Genomic DNA, 17,461 nt, shown 5'->3' on the forward strand with positions numbered 1-17,461 from the left:
TTCATTCGTGTGAGCTTTTAAGTTTAGGAGCACGAAATGCAACGTAGATAAAGTTATTTTCTAATGCAGGAACTCACTACTACCTGAAAAGCGACTGTGCAGGGACGACTGTATCATGCAGCATTCTGCAAAAAGCACATGCAAGTATGTGTGAAACAAATACACAAAAAAACAAAATGCACTAAATGTGAATTATCATTTATGGATTATAAGATGAATGTTGGAGATTGCATTTAATTTATCTTCCTCTAAAACTGCATAAAAAATGTTTCAGCTTACGAAAAGGGAAATCCTCTCTCATATCTCTAAACAACACTGCTGTCTGTAAAGTCAAATAATCTGTCTGCTTACAAAACATATTCTTCTTTTACACATCTCCAAAATCACTTTATCTTATCTCTCGCTTTCTCTTTTTTCTGTTCCGTCACTGCAGTGTGAAAGTAGGTCTGGAGCCATATGGCCTTAAAATGAACGCTGTAATATTTTTATGCTATATCATGAAACACAATCTAGATCTCAGAATTTTAAATTATCCTCAAAAGCTTCATAAACGCCAAAAATCTGATACACTTTAAGATTTTAAATGTTTTGACCAAACACCTCAAAATAGATGCTGCAGTTACAGTGCACGGTTGACGGCTGTTACAACCAAAATATAAACACGATGAGATTTTTTGATAACTGATCATCAGTAATGTGGGCTTAGTGACAAGGTGTGCAGAGGTGAGTCCAACAGACATCACTTTACTCTAATGCAGCCTTTAAAACCAGGAAAGACAACACCTGTGTCTCATCATGATATCTAAAAAAAATCTAAGATGATATCTGGACTCATGTCCCCGTGACGATATAATTTCGATATCGTGCCCAGCCCGAAGTGGAAAAGTGCTGAAAAAATTTTAAAAACGCATGAGAGGTAGATACTGTATCATGAAAGAGCCGGTGTGCACGCTACTCAAAAAAAAAGAGAGAAGAAAAAGAAAATGTTGTGTATTTGAATGAAGGATGGAGTGTACTCCTCTTTTTTCCCCACAGACAGTGGAATAAGGAAATATTTGCCACTCAGACAAACAAGGAAACACACACACACACACACACACACACACACAGGAACGAGAAAATGAAAAGAGACACACACACGCCTCACAGCAGAAACAAGATAAATTCCCTGGCAAGCGTTCAAAACACTCATGTAAGAGCACATAAACACACACATACACACACACACACAGACTGCACCAGAAATGCAAAAAAAACAAAAAAACAAAAACACAAATACACACACACACACAAGTGCACACACACCCACCTACACAACTGCCACCATGTAACCCCTAATCACAACCCCAGAGCTTGGACATCAAATGAAGCAAGTTTAAAAAAAAAAAAAAAAAAAAATCATCAGGAGTAATTAACGCATTTTCATATGCAAATGTGATTAATGCAAAACTACAAAGTCATTATGCAAATCGACTTTTCCTTGAGCCTCTGTACAAATATTCGCAGCTCAAATCAGGGATCAGTCTCGCCATCTTTCTTTTTTTATCTCTTACCCTTCTCCCTCTCCCTCTATCTCTCCCTCTGCCTCTCTTCCCCGAGTCGAGATAATGCGTAAGTAGCATGTGAAGTTATTTCTAACTCACACAGTGTGTGTGTTTTCATGCGATGGGCCGGGGCTATGGCATTACGCCGCCTGCCTACTGATTACTGGCTGCTTGGCACTGGAGCGAGACAGGGAAGCCGGCGTACAGGGGAAGGTATGAATATGCAAAAGGCTGATTGCTTTTCATGATTAAAGCCTATTTAATATGGAAATGAGAGCAAGCCAGGTGATTAAAGGAGCATTGGGTGGTGGGGCAAAAAGAAAAAAAAAAAGAGAGAGCGAGAGAGAGAGAGAGAGATTGGGGGGGAGAAACAGAGAGATGGAGAGAGGAGAGACACCTTCAAATCCACACCGCTGGTGAGGTGTGGAGGCTGGAATGTCACAGTTGTTCAGTAACAGCGCTGAACGGTGCTGATTGGACCTTGTCGGGTGCAAAGGTCAGTTTCACTTTAGAGACGTTTTGTAGTTTACGCCGCAGGTTTTCATCCTGAAACCACCATGAGTCATTTTGGGCCCTTGTCGCAGATTGGCTCGAGAACCCCCCCCAAAAAACGGATTTTATCACGTTAAAAAAACTGTGCACTTTAACACACTTTCACACCCGCAGAAAAATGTTGAAGGTGTAGGTGTGACTGTTCTAAATAGGCGAGTGGCTCATTTAGGTTCTTTGATCATGAATCCAGTGCCACTTTGGGTTCAGTTGAGGCGGCAGGTATCGGTATCGCATCGAGCTCCAGTGAAAATGAAAGAAAAACCAGTTCTCTTACAAAAAAAAAAAAATCTTCTCCTAATATAGCGATGTGGCCGCACCAAAAAAAAAAAAAGAAAAAGAAAAGTGACAGCAGGGAGATCAGAGCTGGACGCAGAGAAAAAGAGAAAGAGAGAGAGATGTTTGAGGACGTCGCTCACACAGTCTCATGAAATATTTACCGTGTGATCTCGACACACACAGTGTTTGTGAGCGAGCGAGGAAGAAACAGACAGACGGACGGAGAGAGAGAGAGCTTGTCATGATGTGACTCTGCCCTTATGTACTAGATGTCTTTAAGTGCTCCGAGGGGGCCCGGCAGCCGTCCTGGGAGGGGTTCAAAGCAGGGCCAGGGCCGTCTTAGCATGGTAACGCTCCCCTAGCGACAACCTCTCGCTTTGCCTGGTGACACGCATCATTCCTCACCGACGCTGCACGCACATGTACACATGCACAAATTCACACACGCGTATTAACATAGCCTGACAGAGCCCACACGCACACACGCAGAGTGCATGCATCAGCAAGAGAAACTCAAGGAAAAATAAAATAGGGCACAGGAAGGGCCATTTTTCATCTACACCACACGTGTGTGTGTGTGTGTGTGCGTGCGTGTGTGTGTGTGTGTGTGTGTGTGTGTGTGTGTGTGTGTGTGTGTGTGTGTGTGTGTGTGTGTGTGTGTGATTGCACCTTTTGGGGTTGAATCTGCTAGCCTTGCAGCATGTTTGCAGGTTAAGCAAGCAGGCTGACAAAGAGGCCAGACAGGATGTTATAAAACACAACCGGGTGAGAAAAAAACACACACACACACACACACACACACACACACACACACACAATCCAGGGGAGGAGAGGGTTAAGAGTTATGCATGCAGCACAGGTATGTCATGCACGAGGCACATGTACATATCTGCGCTATACGTGTGTGCAGCCGCGCTACGCTTTCCTCGTTTTCTTTCTTTTTTTTTTTTTTTTCCGTCACCTGTGCTGCAAATATTTGAACTGCAAAGTTCTCGGCGCGAGCGAAAAAATGTGATGATACTTCCTCCTGTGTGTGTGTGTGTGTGTGTGAGTATGTGTGTGCTGCTAACACATTGGACTTAATTAGACCTAATAATGTAATCTAATTTGGTTGAAACTTGAGACTGCCTTGAGTGGCAATCTAATGTGTTGAACAAAGCTCTCCTCCTCTCTTTCATTTGGGAGCTTCGAGTGCTTTCATGTCCTGTTCTCTTAGTGATAAGACCGCCTGTCTGTCTGCGGAGCGACTAACCGACTGCCGCTCGCTCTAACAGGCTGACTCACTCACTCGCTGCATAAATGTTTTCCCTCTGACCACCTAACAGACAAACTGCCATGTATAAAAATCCAGGCTGGGTTTTTTTGTTTTTTTTGTTTTTTCTAAAGCAGCTTCAAAATTAGTCCTTTTTTTGTCGTTTTTTACAGCGGCTTCTAGGTGGCTTTAATGCTCGTTAAAATTTCCAGCGTACAAGCGAAATTAAAAAAAAGACAATTAGCAGAAAAGTCACATTATCTGAATGAAATGTAACAACACTGACGGGCTGTCACAACTCCTTTTAATTAAACGAGGGGATAAATTACCACCTTCATTCTGGGTTTTTGTTTTTTTTTTTTAATTTAAAGAAAAAATCATTTCTGCCCTTTTTTTTTATTATTATTACATTTTTTATGAGCTGTGACATCTAAAAAAGAAAAGAAAAACGGTGCTGTCACACGTTTTGTTTGTGATTCAATAAAAAGTTTTCCCCTCACTGTCTGCGAAAAAAAAAAAAAGATGGCGACCACACACAGCTGCTGGCCACACACACACACATACACACAGAAAACACTGAACTCTGTGGCGACGACAAAAGATGTCACCGCCAGATTTTGGTTCCGAAATAAATAAAACGTACAAAATCTATAAACCAGATAAAGGACTTGTCATAAAAACGCTGTGGAACAGTCGACAGACCGGCCTGATCTTAAAGAACCCCACCGTAAAAGAAGAAAAGAAGAACTGGATTTAAAATTGAGTGTTAAAGTCTTAAGTGACGCACTAGTTCGGTATCTACAGTCTGGATTTCAGAATCGTGCACCTGCTGTCAGAACCACAACCTGCTGCCACGACGTCCACACAAAATCTGCACTCACTCGTTTCACACCAGTTCTCACTCGTGTTTAAATATTTTATGAACCATGATAACCCCGACCCATTTATGGATGTGTGGTGGCAGTTATGTCACAACTTTTTTTTTTTTTTTCAATCATGAGAATATAATTACAACTCTGTTACTTCCCTTACAGTGTGTGAATCTTACAGTCGGTCATGTTTGCTGTCTTGTGGGGGTTTATTTTCTGAGGACTGCTCCTTTTTAAAGACTTTTCTTTAAGACTCTTGATATTTTGCTAAGACTTCATGTACAGGCAGGGATTGTAAAAGTTTAAGTCTCTCCATAATGTTCCAGTTTAAGACACTGCGGTGACCAGTTTCTGTGTTAAACGTGTAATCTTTTAAATGTACTTCTGAATGGTAACTTCCACAATAAAGCCGTCTCCCTCCTCTAAGTCTACTGGTGTCTGTGTAATCCTGGATAGCCTTCCCAGCTCTCGGGTGTGATGGTGACTGTCTCCTCTGATAACTTTGAACTGGTTTCCCTGCAGCGCTGGCAGTCTACAGGCCTCGTCCGCCCCCACCCACACCCCCACCCACCACCATATGCACCCCACCACCACCACCACCACCACCACCCATAGCCAGATGAACGGCCTTGCCTCTTTATTAATCCCCTTCTCCTCACCACGCACACAGATGAATTTTAATCAGCTTTCTTAACCTCTTTTTTTCGTATGCTGCAGGATTTCTTCACAAACGTGATGTGCGTGCGCGCGCACACACACACACACACACACACACACACACACACACACACACACACACACACTAGGGGCGGCTCCTCTATCACCTTCTTCTTCTTCGCCTCTCACAATTGGTTTCAGCTGAAGAAGTCCTTCAGGCCTGCACAGTGTCTGTGTTTGTTTGGTTGTGTGTGTGTGTGTGTGTGTGTGTGTGTGTGTGTGTGTGTGTGTGTGTGTGTGTGCAGGCGTGCGTGTGTGATGTTTTACTTTTACGGAGCAGAATAGACGTACAGTGCAGCTCTCACTCGCTCTAATGAAATCATCCCAGACTACATTAATCCCTCCTGAAGGCCACTGTCAAAATAACAAGCAGCTGGGATTCTTTAAAGAGAGCTATCTGTCTTGGACAGGTGAGGGATGTGTGCGAGTGTGTTTCGTGTGTGTGCATCCTCTATTTTTTTTATTTTTTTGCACCTAAGTGTGTGTGACTACACTGACAAGAGAGTTCCCTGCTTTTTGGTTCTTCTTGCATCCTAATCTAAATGTTCTCCGTACCTCCTCTCTCCTGTTTCGGGCAGATCCCCTTGGCCGGCGTCAGCCTCATCAGAGCATCGTCCTCCCCGCCGGGGGTCACCTGGATGCCCACCTCCACCGGAATGGACCCTCTACCCAGCTCCAGCGACCTGGCCCTGGGAGAGATAGTGATGCCCGTGATCCCGCCAGCCTCCCCGGGTTTGGAGAAGGACCCCGGTCTGCTCCCGGGGCCCCGGCACAGGCGTCGCTTGTGCTCAATGAAAACCAGGATATCGCCCAGCGGGAAGTTGGTCTGGCACTGGCCACAGGTCAGCAGGTCATGCTCCCCGGGTCCCACCCTCCGAGGGCTGGGTGTGGATGGCTCCGGGGACGGAGATCCCGCCCTCGAATCATGATTGGACTCTGCTGTGGGAAAAAGAGGGAGAATATGAGGATGAGGAATGTAAATTAGTTGTGTTTCTGTTAAGGACGAGCAAAACAAAAAAAAAAACCACACACACACACAGCGAGGTTTAGTTATTCCTGATCACATTACCTGATGAAAGCCAGCTCTCCCTCCCACATGAGATGATCATTACATTCACACTTGTTTCACTTTTATGGCATAAAACAACCTATGATGCTCCTTCGCCTAGACAAACACCTGCACAGCTTATCCGTGAGAGATCTGCGTGGGTGGGACCCGGCACATATATATGTGCTTGTGCTTCTATTTGTGTGTGTGTGTGTGTGTGTGTGTGTGTGTGTGTGTGTGTGTGTGTGTGTGTGGCCAGGAAGCTATTCATCTCACAGTGCAGGCTGGGTTTCCGGTGGAGGGCCTTTCGCTGCACTGAGCTGTCATAGCTAGACGGCTGCCTTCACCACATGGGAGCCCCAGCTTGTGCAGAACAAAGTGTAGCGTAGCGGAGGCCACATCCAGCAGCATGCGCGCGTGTGTGTGTGTGTGTGTGTGTGTGTTCGTGTTTGTTTGTATCAGAGAAGAAGACATGGAAAAGAGAAACAGAAAAAAAAAAGATGTGTAAGCGTGTGTGTGTGTGTGTGTGTGTGTGCCTGAATGGAGCAGCACACAGGTGAGTTCGAGCACTGTATTCTCCACAGACAGAAAATCTATAAAGCCAAACCCGGGGTCCTGTTAAGAGAGTAAATCTCATTCTTCACAGATCTGACACGGTCATTAATAACCATTACACATTCTTCTCCCCCCCCCCCACCTCCTCGTCCCCCATGGCGTTAGACTGACTCCCTCAGCTTAGCGTAAATCCCTCATGGACAACCTCCATTTTATTTTAACACTACCCTGATGTACCAGTATGAAGACGTGTCCTCTTCTGGAAAAAAAAAAAAAAAAAAGAAGAAAAAGCCCAGAGGAAACCTGAAGCTCCAGAGACTCTAGGGGCGTCTGAGTGAGCGGGTACCCAGGGAGAGGTGTTGATGCCTGGGAGAGGAGCGTAGCAGCGCCTGCCCGTCTCTGCTGCTGCTGCTCTAACACCCACCCGCCTGCCCTCCCACCCCTCCCTCCCTCTTTCTTTCTTTTCTTTTTTTTTTTTGCCTCTCTTCTCTCTCTTTCTCCAAACATGACACCCTAATAATTGCGAAGATTAGACAAAGAGGGTGTGTGCCGGGTTTGTGTGCGCCTGTGTCTCGGTGTGTAGTTATCAGAGCAGAGATCCTAAACTCTCTTATCGCCCATCTCAAACTGTCAGGGCGGCGGCAGCGCTCCTCTAAATTCCCAGTCATAACCGTTAAAGTCGGCTCAGAGTTCCGATCTGACTGCTGCACACATTTCCACCCAATTTTTTTTTTTTTTATTATTTCAAACATTTCTTTGCAACTTACGAATCACACACACCCTCCCCAACAACCCACCACCCTTCCTCACCAACCACCCCATCCTCCACCCACGCACACACACACACACACACACACGCGCGTTCCAGTCCACTCACTTCGCCCTGGAGTGATGATCCGATGCCAAATATCTTTTCTCTAAATGGAGATGGGTTCCTGGATGCCTGCCAAATAATTTCCATCTCATAATCTTTGGCGGCAAAGAAGGAACACAAACACATATTTACCTACAGTTCACAGCTTGTGACCATAATTCACATGAAGCGGCGTTCCGGAGCGTTCACACGAGCCACGTATAAACCGCGTGCATGCATGCGTGTGTGCGTGCGTGCATATGTGCAACGCATATAAGCAGCACCGTGCAGCGGATCTGCTGCAAACAATACGCCGCTCTCGTGTCTGACGTCGAAAAATACGAGACAGGTGGCATGAGACGCAGATCCTGTGTTTTCGTGTGTGCAAATAGATGACACACACCTGGCCATTTTGATTTGACTTTCTCCCTGCAAGACGAGTAGAGTTGGGCCTGTTTGTTAACCTATGGTTGAGTAACAAGGCCCCGGGGTCAGAAGGCTGTAAATTAAGGAGGCGTTGGCACTGACACCGCACCGCTCAAATATCAGTCGGACATCTTTTTTTTTTTCTTTTTTTTTTTAAACCGCACCCCTCTCGCTCGTCTATCCCGAGGCTCACCTGTGTGAGAAAAAAAAAACGCAGGTGCAAGAAGCAACTGAACATGGAATGCTCACCGGTTACAAAAAAAAAAAAAAAAAAGAAAGAAAGAAGGAAAGAAAGAAGAGGGTGGACACACAAACACACTTCAAATGAAAACACACACACGAAAGAATAACACTCTAATGTAGCCTCTCGCGGTGACAGACAGTGTCTAATTCCTCTGAATGTGAGAGGAACATGCTCGATAGGTGAGGGAGCACAGCAGACGCACTGTCAAACATGCCATCGTTGAGAAGGCGCGATGATAGCAATGAAACCCGGCTGTCTAACACGATACCACACATATTTTTATTCTGTACTCTTGGTCTCTCTCTCTCTCTCTCTCTGTCTTTCTCCCTGACACACACACACACACAGAGTTACATTCGTCCAATGACAGTCCTGCTACTCTGTCTTATCAAGTGTGAGTTAAGTCAGGCAGCCTTAGAGCACCCCCTATCAGCTTGACGAGGAGAGAGTCAGTCAGTCACTCTGCTGCTGCTGCTGCTGCTGCTGCTGCCACTGCACAATGTGTACCAGATGGGAGACACAGCTGAAGACAATGGACCTCTTTCACCAATATTTCCATTTGTGTCAAAAAAAAAGGGGAAAAATAAATCAAATGTCGGGACGAAAAAGTGCTAAATGAAGTTATTTTTCTACCGTCAGATTTGGGACGTGGTTCGTGTTTCAGGTAAAACAAGCGAGGTGCTTACGAGAGGTTCCCTCTCTTGTCCTTTGACATTAACCGCCACCGTAAATCACCCCAAGCTGTAATTATTGTCTGCGTCCTTATTTGCTCTTATAAATCTGATGACTCCCTCCTGTTGTCTTCACTGCTGCCTGAGGTGAAGGTGAGCGCGTGAAGAAGGGAATTTACAGCACGGTTCGACAAGTTCTGCTCAGCCCCGGGAGGTCGACGACAAACTGATCGGAATGCCACTGTCGGGTTAAACAGAAAGCGTTAAACTATTTTTTTTTTTTTTTTTCCGTTGACGCCGGAGTTCTGACCTTACACAACGACTTTTTAATACCAGCTGCACACTCTGTTCCACTGGTAAAGGCAGAGTAAGGCCAGGGGCACTCGTATGACAGCCGACCATACTGTATGGGTTCAGACCTGTCTCCCTTTCTTTGTTTTCCCCCTCCGTTTGCTGTGCTAAGAGCACACACACACACACACACACACATACGAGTAAACCCCACAGGGAAAGTCGGGTAAGATTCACGCTGTCATTGAAAATAAATGACACCAGCAACGTTGCAGATGGTTGCAATCAAAAATTCAAACAACAAGCGGCCTCGCTTAGCCCATCCCGCTTTTCTCGGCTCCGATTGCCAAGGAGAGCTGCAACAGTGTGTGTTGTGTAAGGCCAGGCCTGTGTGTTTCATTATCTTATCACCATTTAATCTGTAGCAGTCGCATTTCTTATCATAAATCTTGGATTATCAGGCTGAGAGTGAGCAAAATACGGCTCTGCAGCTGACTGTGACTTGTCACCAAATTGCTATAAATGACTTGCGAGCCATGATGCATGACATTTGGAGATATAAATCAAAATTTGCCAAACACTTTTAAGGGATATAATAATAATAATAATAATAAAGGAGCTTTATAGCGTTGCAAAATTGATTAAATGTGTTCGATAGTATTGAAATATAGAACAAAAAATCCGAGAACAAACTCCGACGCCTTGCAGTAAATCATAAATCGCTCACCAATCATCTCCTGTGAGATTATCATCCGGTTACCACAATGTGTGTGAATATTTACTGTGGCGTTGCAGTGCGTACTGTGGGTTTCTCCCCCAGCGTTTGACAGCCATATGGTGCAAATGAAGACGAAAACATTAACTGTTTCACAAGTAGCATGCCAATTCTGAGAGTAAACAGTTTTCATGAGGCGTTTCCACGGCTGGATCGAGAAAAGCGATTCTCTGTGCTAATCCTGATGGAAGATTGCACAAAAATACCAGCCTGTGAAACAAGAGAGGCCTCTGACACACCGGTGGTTCCGCGTTAACGTGTGAGTAATTGATAAAGATATTCCTGTGATGGGTTTCTTTGTTGGGTGGATGTGACTCTGAGCTGATGACAGAGCCCAAAAAAAGCCTGGCGGGGGATGTTTGTCTTAATAAAACAAAGGAGGAACTGTGAACTGAAGGTCAACTTAAACTTAGAGTCGCCTGCTGCGTGTGATGCTGTGTGAACATGCTCTGTGTGCTGCTGTACAGCACATGCATGCTGACTTTGACTTGTGCATTGTACACATTCATCGCAGTCGCCTGTGCGTCCCTCCTGACGTCTGGCCTCGCGACTACATTTCCAGTACGCAGTCTTCCGCAAATCAGCCTGTCCAGAAGTATGCTGATATTCAGGTTCTCTGCACTTCCAGGTACAGTATGACCTGTGAGCCCATGACTGCAGGGCACTACAGGCTGACTTGAGTTACACCGACTAACACCCCCCTCCGATGATCTGACATGTGGATGTGGACAAACTTCATATTCTTACTTGTGCAAGGCGTCACCTCCCGACCGGCCCTGACAGCTGACACACGAAGTGTGTGTGACTTATCGGCCGGGTCGCGTGAATAAACGACCGAGCGCACATCTCCCATCGTATGTTGACTCAATCAAATTTTCAGTTTGGTTTCCCAGCAGATCCTCCAGCCCCGAGGAGTGATCCTGGTCCTCTCCAGACCCACACCCAGCGTGAGGAAACAGCCCACAGCGACGCGCAGCCTCCAGACACTGACTGACAGGTACATTAAAGAGCCTCCCATCCATCAGGGCTGCTGCAGATGTGCCGTCCTTATGAAGATGTCCTGTGCGTATGGCAAACACAGCTCAGGCGCTTCGTGCAAACACAGACACACAATGTTCTCGCAGGGGGGGACAGAGTGATCAGACACAGGTATTAATTTCTGTTTCTTACGCCGTCTGACCTCCTTGATGACTTCACAAAGAGGGCGAGCAAAACAAAATACCTGCAGGTCCAGTTCTTCCTTGAGTCTGTACTTGCACCCTCTCAGGTCACTGCCACCGCTTGAGGCCGCGGCTCAGGAGACGGTGTGTGTGTGTCGTGCGAGAGAACAGGTAAGACCAGATTCAGGCCCAGGTGGATCATCCCTTCTGCACACGCTCTGACCTCTGCACGGTCGAGCTGAACATCAAACACGCGTCAGGATCCCAAACTTAAGCCGCTGTTTGACACTGAAGGCAGGTGAGCGGTGATTAAAACAATCTCTAAAGGCAGCGCGTTGAAAAAAGACAAAAAAAACCCTTCAGGTGAGCACGTTTCACTCTGGAGGACGTCTGAACGCAGCTCCGACCCCGAGACGAGGAAGTTAAAGAGATTTTTAAAAGCGAATCTGTGACGACTAATTATGAGTTTCAATCATGCAAGAATCTACAGTCTTGCAGCACAGGTTCAGTTCTGGTTCAGTTCTGGAGGATGTGCTGAGTGAACAGCAGGTGCTGGGAGGTTCTGTGTAACTAAAAGATGTCAAGAAATAAAAAAAAGGAAAGAAAAGAAAAGGTGACCCATGGCTGGAAGGAGGGGAGGCAAATATTCTACACCTAAGTCCATATTTGTTCCAGTTCCACAAATTTGCAAAACGTTACAATTATTGGTTGTTCAGTCCTGCAGGTGAGTGTTAAACACACACACACACACACACACACACACACACACGCCTGAGGTGAAACTGTAGCTCCGGTGATGTGGGGCGATCAAGTCGGTCTCCACAGTTTAATTAACTGGCAGGAATCGACAACAGAGAGAGAATAAACTGTGGGGATCAATACTCAGCCTGGATCAATATTTGCCTAAATATATATATATATATATATATATATATATATATATATATATACACACATATATATATATATATATATATATATATACACACATATATATATATATATATATATAACAAAATAAATAAGTAAATGTGCTGAGGAGGAGCCACACTTTTCTCAAATTAGACAACAACAAAATAAAGAAAAACACAAACATTTGGATTTCAGATTGCTCTTCTCGTCTGGAATTACCGTAATTATTTCAACTGAGGACTCAAAAGTCAGTGACAGGAGGGAGAGAGAGGGGGGAGAGAGGGAGAGAGGGGGGAGTCAATGGGATAAATGATTAGTCTAAATGCTGGATGTGTCGGGTGGGACGGAATGCGCCGAACCCTTTTTTTTTTTTTTTTTTTTTTATTCAACACAAAACAGATTGGCCAAAGATTACATCACGAACTTCTGCAATGAATTAGCCAGATTAAGGCCTGTATGAAATTGGATTTAGGCAAAGCAGAGCGCTGGGAGATGAAGGTTAGATTGATCTAATTGATTTGAAATTGGATTAGGCGACTTTTTAATCATCACATGCACCGACACAACAACGGCAAGAGAAAAGGAAAATAAAACAATTTAAAACAAAACAACAACAACACAGAAAATGTCCTTCTGATTTAATCTGCGTTCATTTTTTGTGTGCAAAAAAACCTGCAAAGTCGAGTTTTGACCCTTCGTTTGAAAAATATTAATAAAAGTTCACATGTTGTCGCCGTGTGTGTGTGTGTGTGTGTGTGTGTGTGTGACTGCAAACTAATTTTTGTGCACAATTTAAAGTTCTTCAAATGTTGCCTTCACGTGCACACAGGCCCCAGTGTGTCCAGATAAAATAATTTCCAATATGCGTGTGTCTGTGTGTGTCTGTGTGTGCGTGCGTGCGTGCGTGTGTGTGTGTGTGTGTGTGTGTGTGTGTGTGTGGCAGAGCGAAAGAGAAAGAAAACAAGAGCATTCAAAATTAACAGTATAATACTTTTAAATTCAGACCTAAATTCTCATGTGCACAAAGTCACAACAAACCAAAAAAAATACATATTTTAAATAAAAACAACTTAAATCATTTATGAAACAGTGTCACACACACACACACACACACACACACACTCCAACACACACACACACACACGTTGTTGCAACACGCGTGGAATAAAATGCAAAAAGAAAAATGTGTGTGTTGTGATGAAATGTTGGATTGCACGCTCGTACATGCGCCGCACACGTGCGTGCACACGCAGACACACACACTCACACACACACAGTCCAGATGTAGTTGTCGTGAGTTGATCTCTGTCGTAGTAAAACTCACATGAAGCTGCATGAAGCGCAAATATTTCAGAAGTGTATCCATTAATTTCACAGATGTTTTCTGGATCCGCCCCACGTGCTTTAATTCAGTCTAATTAGTGTCTTTAAATAAATAAATATGAATTTAATAATAATACTGATAATAATGTGAAGAGCTGTGCTGCTGTGGGCTCCACTGTTGGCACATGGTGAATTTATTCAGCTGTCGGCGCATTTTAAAATACTTTTCTTTTACAAAAAAAAAAAAAGAAAAAAAAAAGCAACAATTCGTGCCCACGATTTGAATCTAATCCCATAAAAAATGACTTTTATTTCCCCGCCTGAATGTCAGAATTAGTGGTGACAGCGACGGGGTGTAAATGATTAAAAGCAGTGACACGTGAAGTTGAGCTCACCTTGTATTGTCTCCCTGTGCGTCAACGATAAGTGCTGCGGGTTCACCTGCTTGCGGCGGGACATTGCCCCGGCATTTACTCTGGCATCGCCCGGTGAACGGCACTTGGAGTCGGCTTGGACCGTCTTGTCGGTCCTCTCTGGATCGCAGGTGAGCAAACTTCCCCCTCCCGTCTCTCCTAATCCCTTTCTGCCGGTGACAGTCTTCAGCCCGCAACTTTTGACGCGCTCTCGGACGGAGGAGCTCGGACGAGTCGGAGCGCAGCGAGGATGGAAGAGCAGCGTGTCCACAGTGTCCCGACCTGCGGCGTCTTCGGAGGAAGCAACACCTGGACTGAAGAAGCCAAAGTGGAGTTGTTGTCGTTGTTGTTGTTGTTGTTGTGGTGGTTTTTTAAAGGAAGCAGTTCGCTACTGGATGAGCCGATGAGCTGATTTGGTTGGTTATGATTTGCAAATGACCTTCTTTTTTTTGCAAGATAAAGAAAAAGAAAAAACAGGATCCCGGACTGCCCACCTTCTGAGGCGACAGCTGAAGTACGGTGAGCGAGAGAGAGAGAGAGAGAGACACTCCACCGGGGATGGCTACTGGCTTCTTATTTGGCTCCTCTCCCTCTCTTTTCTTTCCCCCCTCTCTCTTAATTTTAATGCTCTGATTATATCATCTGGGGTCAAACGGCTGCTGGTTTTATTCTAGGATTCCCTACAGTCCTTCCATTTCAGCAGTGGTGCGCTAAAATGACCCTTTGGCACTGACTCCTCCTGCGCGTTTTGGCATCGGCGCGCGGAACGGCAACTCTTGGCTCTGGTGGCAGTAGCCTCGCTGATTGAGAGAGAGAGAGAGAGAGAGAGAGAGAGAGAGAGAGAGAGAGAGAGAGAGAGAGAGAGAGAGCAGGCAGGCAGGCGGGCAGACAAGACACCTCCTCCTCCTCCTCGTCCAACAAGCAAGAGGTCCAATGTTTCCCAGTTTCCTACAGTATCGAGGCTACTTCTTGTTGACTCACACGATGAAAGAGGCTCTGTTTTGGGTGTGTGTGTGTGTGTGTGTGTGCAGCCTGTGCCTTTTTCTTTGTGTGTTCGCGTGTGTGTGTGCGCGCGCGTGTGTGTATGTGTGGTCGGGGTCTGCCCTCCGTGGAGTGGGATGGGGATTCAAGTTCAAGTGCGCGTCCGTGACGTCCGCACCGCTGGACACTAGAGGCGAGCAGCGGTGGAAGAGGGTCTCTGCTCCGAGAGGAGAGAGAGAGAAAAAAAAACAAAAAGTAATCACCGCTGTCAGAGGCTGCAAACACAACGCTTCCTGTTCCTACCGTCACACTTAATGGTTTAATAATCATCACATCCAAACAAATAAGTCTGATTGTGGCGTCTCACATCTCTTTTTTTTCCCCCCCTTTCCTGATATTTTTTTCCTTTTCAGGGTGAAACCAGAAGGAAGCTGTTTTATAAGAAATGGCAGGAGTATCAGGACCTCCCACACCTGGATCAGATCCAGTAACCCATATCTGTCAGATCCGGGTTCAAAGGTCACCTGTACCCCCAGATGATCCACAGACGATAAATGACCAAAAACACCACCGCTGCTCTCTGCTCGGCGTAAAAACGTAAAGCACCTACATGAATCAAGAGAGAGAGAGACAGAGAGAGAGAGAGAGGGGCTGCATCTTTGTTGTTGGGATGATTTAAACATGTTGTGAGGCAACAGTACCCTCTGTTGGCACAGTCAGGAGGCATTACTCCTGTTTGGGAGGCTGACACCTTTAACACAGCCCTTCTTTCCATACTTCTCCTTCTTATTTTTAGACCGGAGCCTCCCTTAATTTGCCATTTATGCAATCCACAGCGTAAGAGAGTCCTTGAAGAGCCGATCAGGTTCACTCAGAGGCAATTAATGGCACTAATGGGCGATCTGCTCTGCACATAATTCACCGTGTTCATTTAGATCAAGTGTAAGTGCTCTGCTACACAGCTCGCTCAAGTTTCTTTCCCTCTCTCTTTCTCGCCCTCAAAAGTTGAAACACATTGTTCACAGCGACAAAAAAAAAAAAAAGTATAATAAGTCTAATACGGACCGCTTAAAAGTTGACACTGTTTCCTGGCCGGATCAGGCAGCGGGGAGTGGAGGAGTGTGCGGCTATATAGCAATGCATTTTATAGTCGGCCATTAATAAAACATGGTGGGCAATTTTAAGAGCATTAGAAGTTTGATTGCTCGGGGGCAGGCCTGGGGGACTTTCAGGACAGTAATTATTTATATAAATGAAATGTCATCTCAGCTCTGGCTCAAGTAGACATAACCTCAGCAGACTCCGCGTGGAAACACTACAGCACAACAGCGATCGTTCGCTTAGACAGGGCCCGAGCATGTTGTCGAGCATATTGCTCTGACTTGTGGGGGCCGCATAAATTCAATATGTGATGTTGCAGGAAATGTCTCTATTTTTTTTTTTTTTTTTTACACATCAGGGCCAAAAAAAAAAAAAGAACAGAAACAGCAGCCGTGGACACACACACACACACACACACACACACACTTGGATTTGCAGAAGGAAAACATTATCCTGAGTTCACACACACACACACACACACACACACGCTTGCTTGCTTGCTATCCACCCCCCCTTCTTGTGCTGCGAGCATCTCCTTGATCCTCACCCATGGGTTTCTCAATAATACATCAATGTCTCCATTATAGCTTGTATCTGCCGGGCTTGCGGGCAAAGGCAGTTTAAACTGGGTTGCACGTGGGGGCCAATACGCCACAGATGCCCTGCTCGTGGACACAGGAAAGGTTTTAAGTCCAGAGTGTTGCCTCTGAGGAAGACATGCAAGTGCCATCGCCGGGGTGGGAGACACCAAAACACACCGTAGGGCAAATACTCACCAGGAGAGAGGAGAGTTTTGTCCAAGTAACAAGGGAGTTTTCTCAAAAAAAACAATAAAAAAAACTGACCCAGGATGATTTAAGCAGATTCCCAGCACTTATAATTTATGTTAAACTCTTCAAAAATGAGCCTGAGGACGACTTCCTAAGCAGGGAGGCTCTCGCACATCAGTGGACAACACAACATGCAACCAAAACTGGCGTCGACTCTGGGTCGCAACCTTCGTCGCAGCCTTTTACCTTCCATTTTTCATGTCCCTTCCCATCTCTCCCTCCCTCCCTCTCTCTCTCTCTTAGCTCTCTGAAGAATAACCCCCCCAAACTTGCATTAATATGTTAGAACAGACGGATGTATGAGGGAGAAAACAAACTGCGCTCAACATATCAGAACAGAAAAAGAAGCCGGGTTAAGTGCAGGTTAAGTGTGAGGAAGCTGTTCTGAGCAGATATTTTGATGTGTTCGAGCACCAACAGGGCCGACATAAACAATGAGAGGTCCACTCCAGGACAGCTCACGGTAATATGAATATTGCTCTGGGATTTGCTTATAGTCGGCGCTTCATTATGCAATGTTTAATATTAATAAAGAAAGTACAAGTATATATTATTCATAAGCTGATTTACTGTGGTTGAGTGTGTGTGTGTGTGTGTGTGTGTGTGTGTGTGTGTGTGTGTGTGTGTGTGTTTGGACTTGAGTGACAGATTGAGATGCTCCCTTGCTA

General features: G+C 45.3%; 1 protein-coding gene across 2 annotated transcripts in view; it reads right to left on the bottom strand.

Annotated features, from left to right (window-relative positions):
• The window catches only part of bcl11bb (BAF chromatin remodeling complex subunit BCL11B b), a 33,003-nt gene extending 18,310 nt beyond the window's left edge, over positions 1–14,693 (bottom strand). The window contains exons 1-2 of one of the 2 annotated variants that reach the window (XM_037087105.1): positions 13,864–14,693; positions 5,766–6,146 (exon numbers count right to left, since the gene is read on the bottom strand). In XM_037087105.1, coding sequence (XP_036943000.1) covers positions 5,766–6,146; positions 13,864–13,927 — 445 coding nt within the window. In that variant the 5' untranslated portion in view covers positions 13,928–14,693. Of the gene's footprint in view, positions 1–5,765; positions 6,150–13,863 lie in introns of both variants that reach the window. The other variant, XM_037087104.1, reaches the window with a different exon arrangement.
• Between the last annotated feature and the right edge of the window lie 2,768 nt (positions 14,694–17,461).

This window comes from Acanthopagrus latus, chromosome 22, assembly GCF_904848185.1.
Source record: "Acanthopagrus latus isolate v.2019 chromosome 22, fAcaLat1.1, whole genome shotgun sequence".
Taxonomy (NCBI): Eukaryota; Metazoa; Chordata; class Actinopteri; order Spariformes; family Sparidae; genus Acanthopagrus; species Acanthopagrus latus.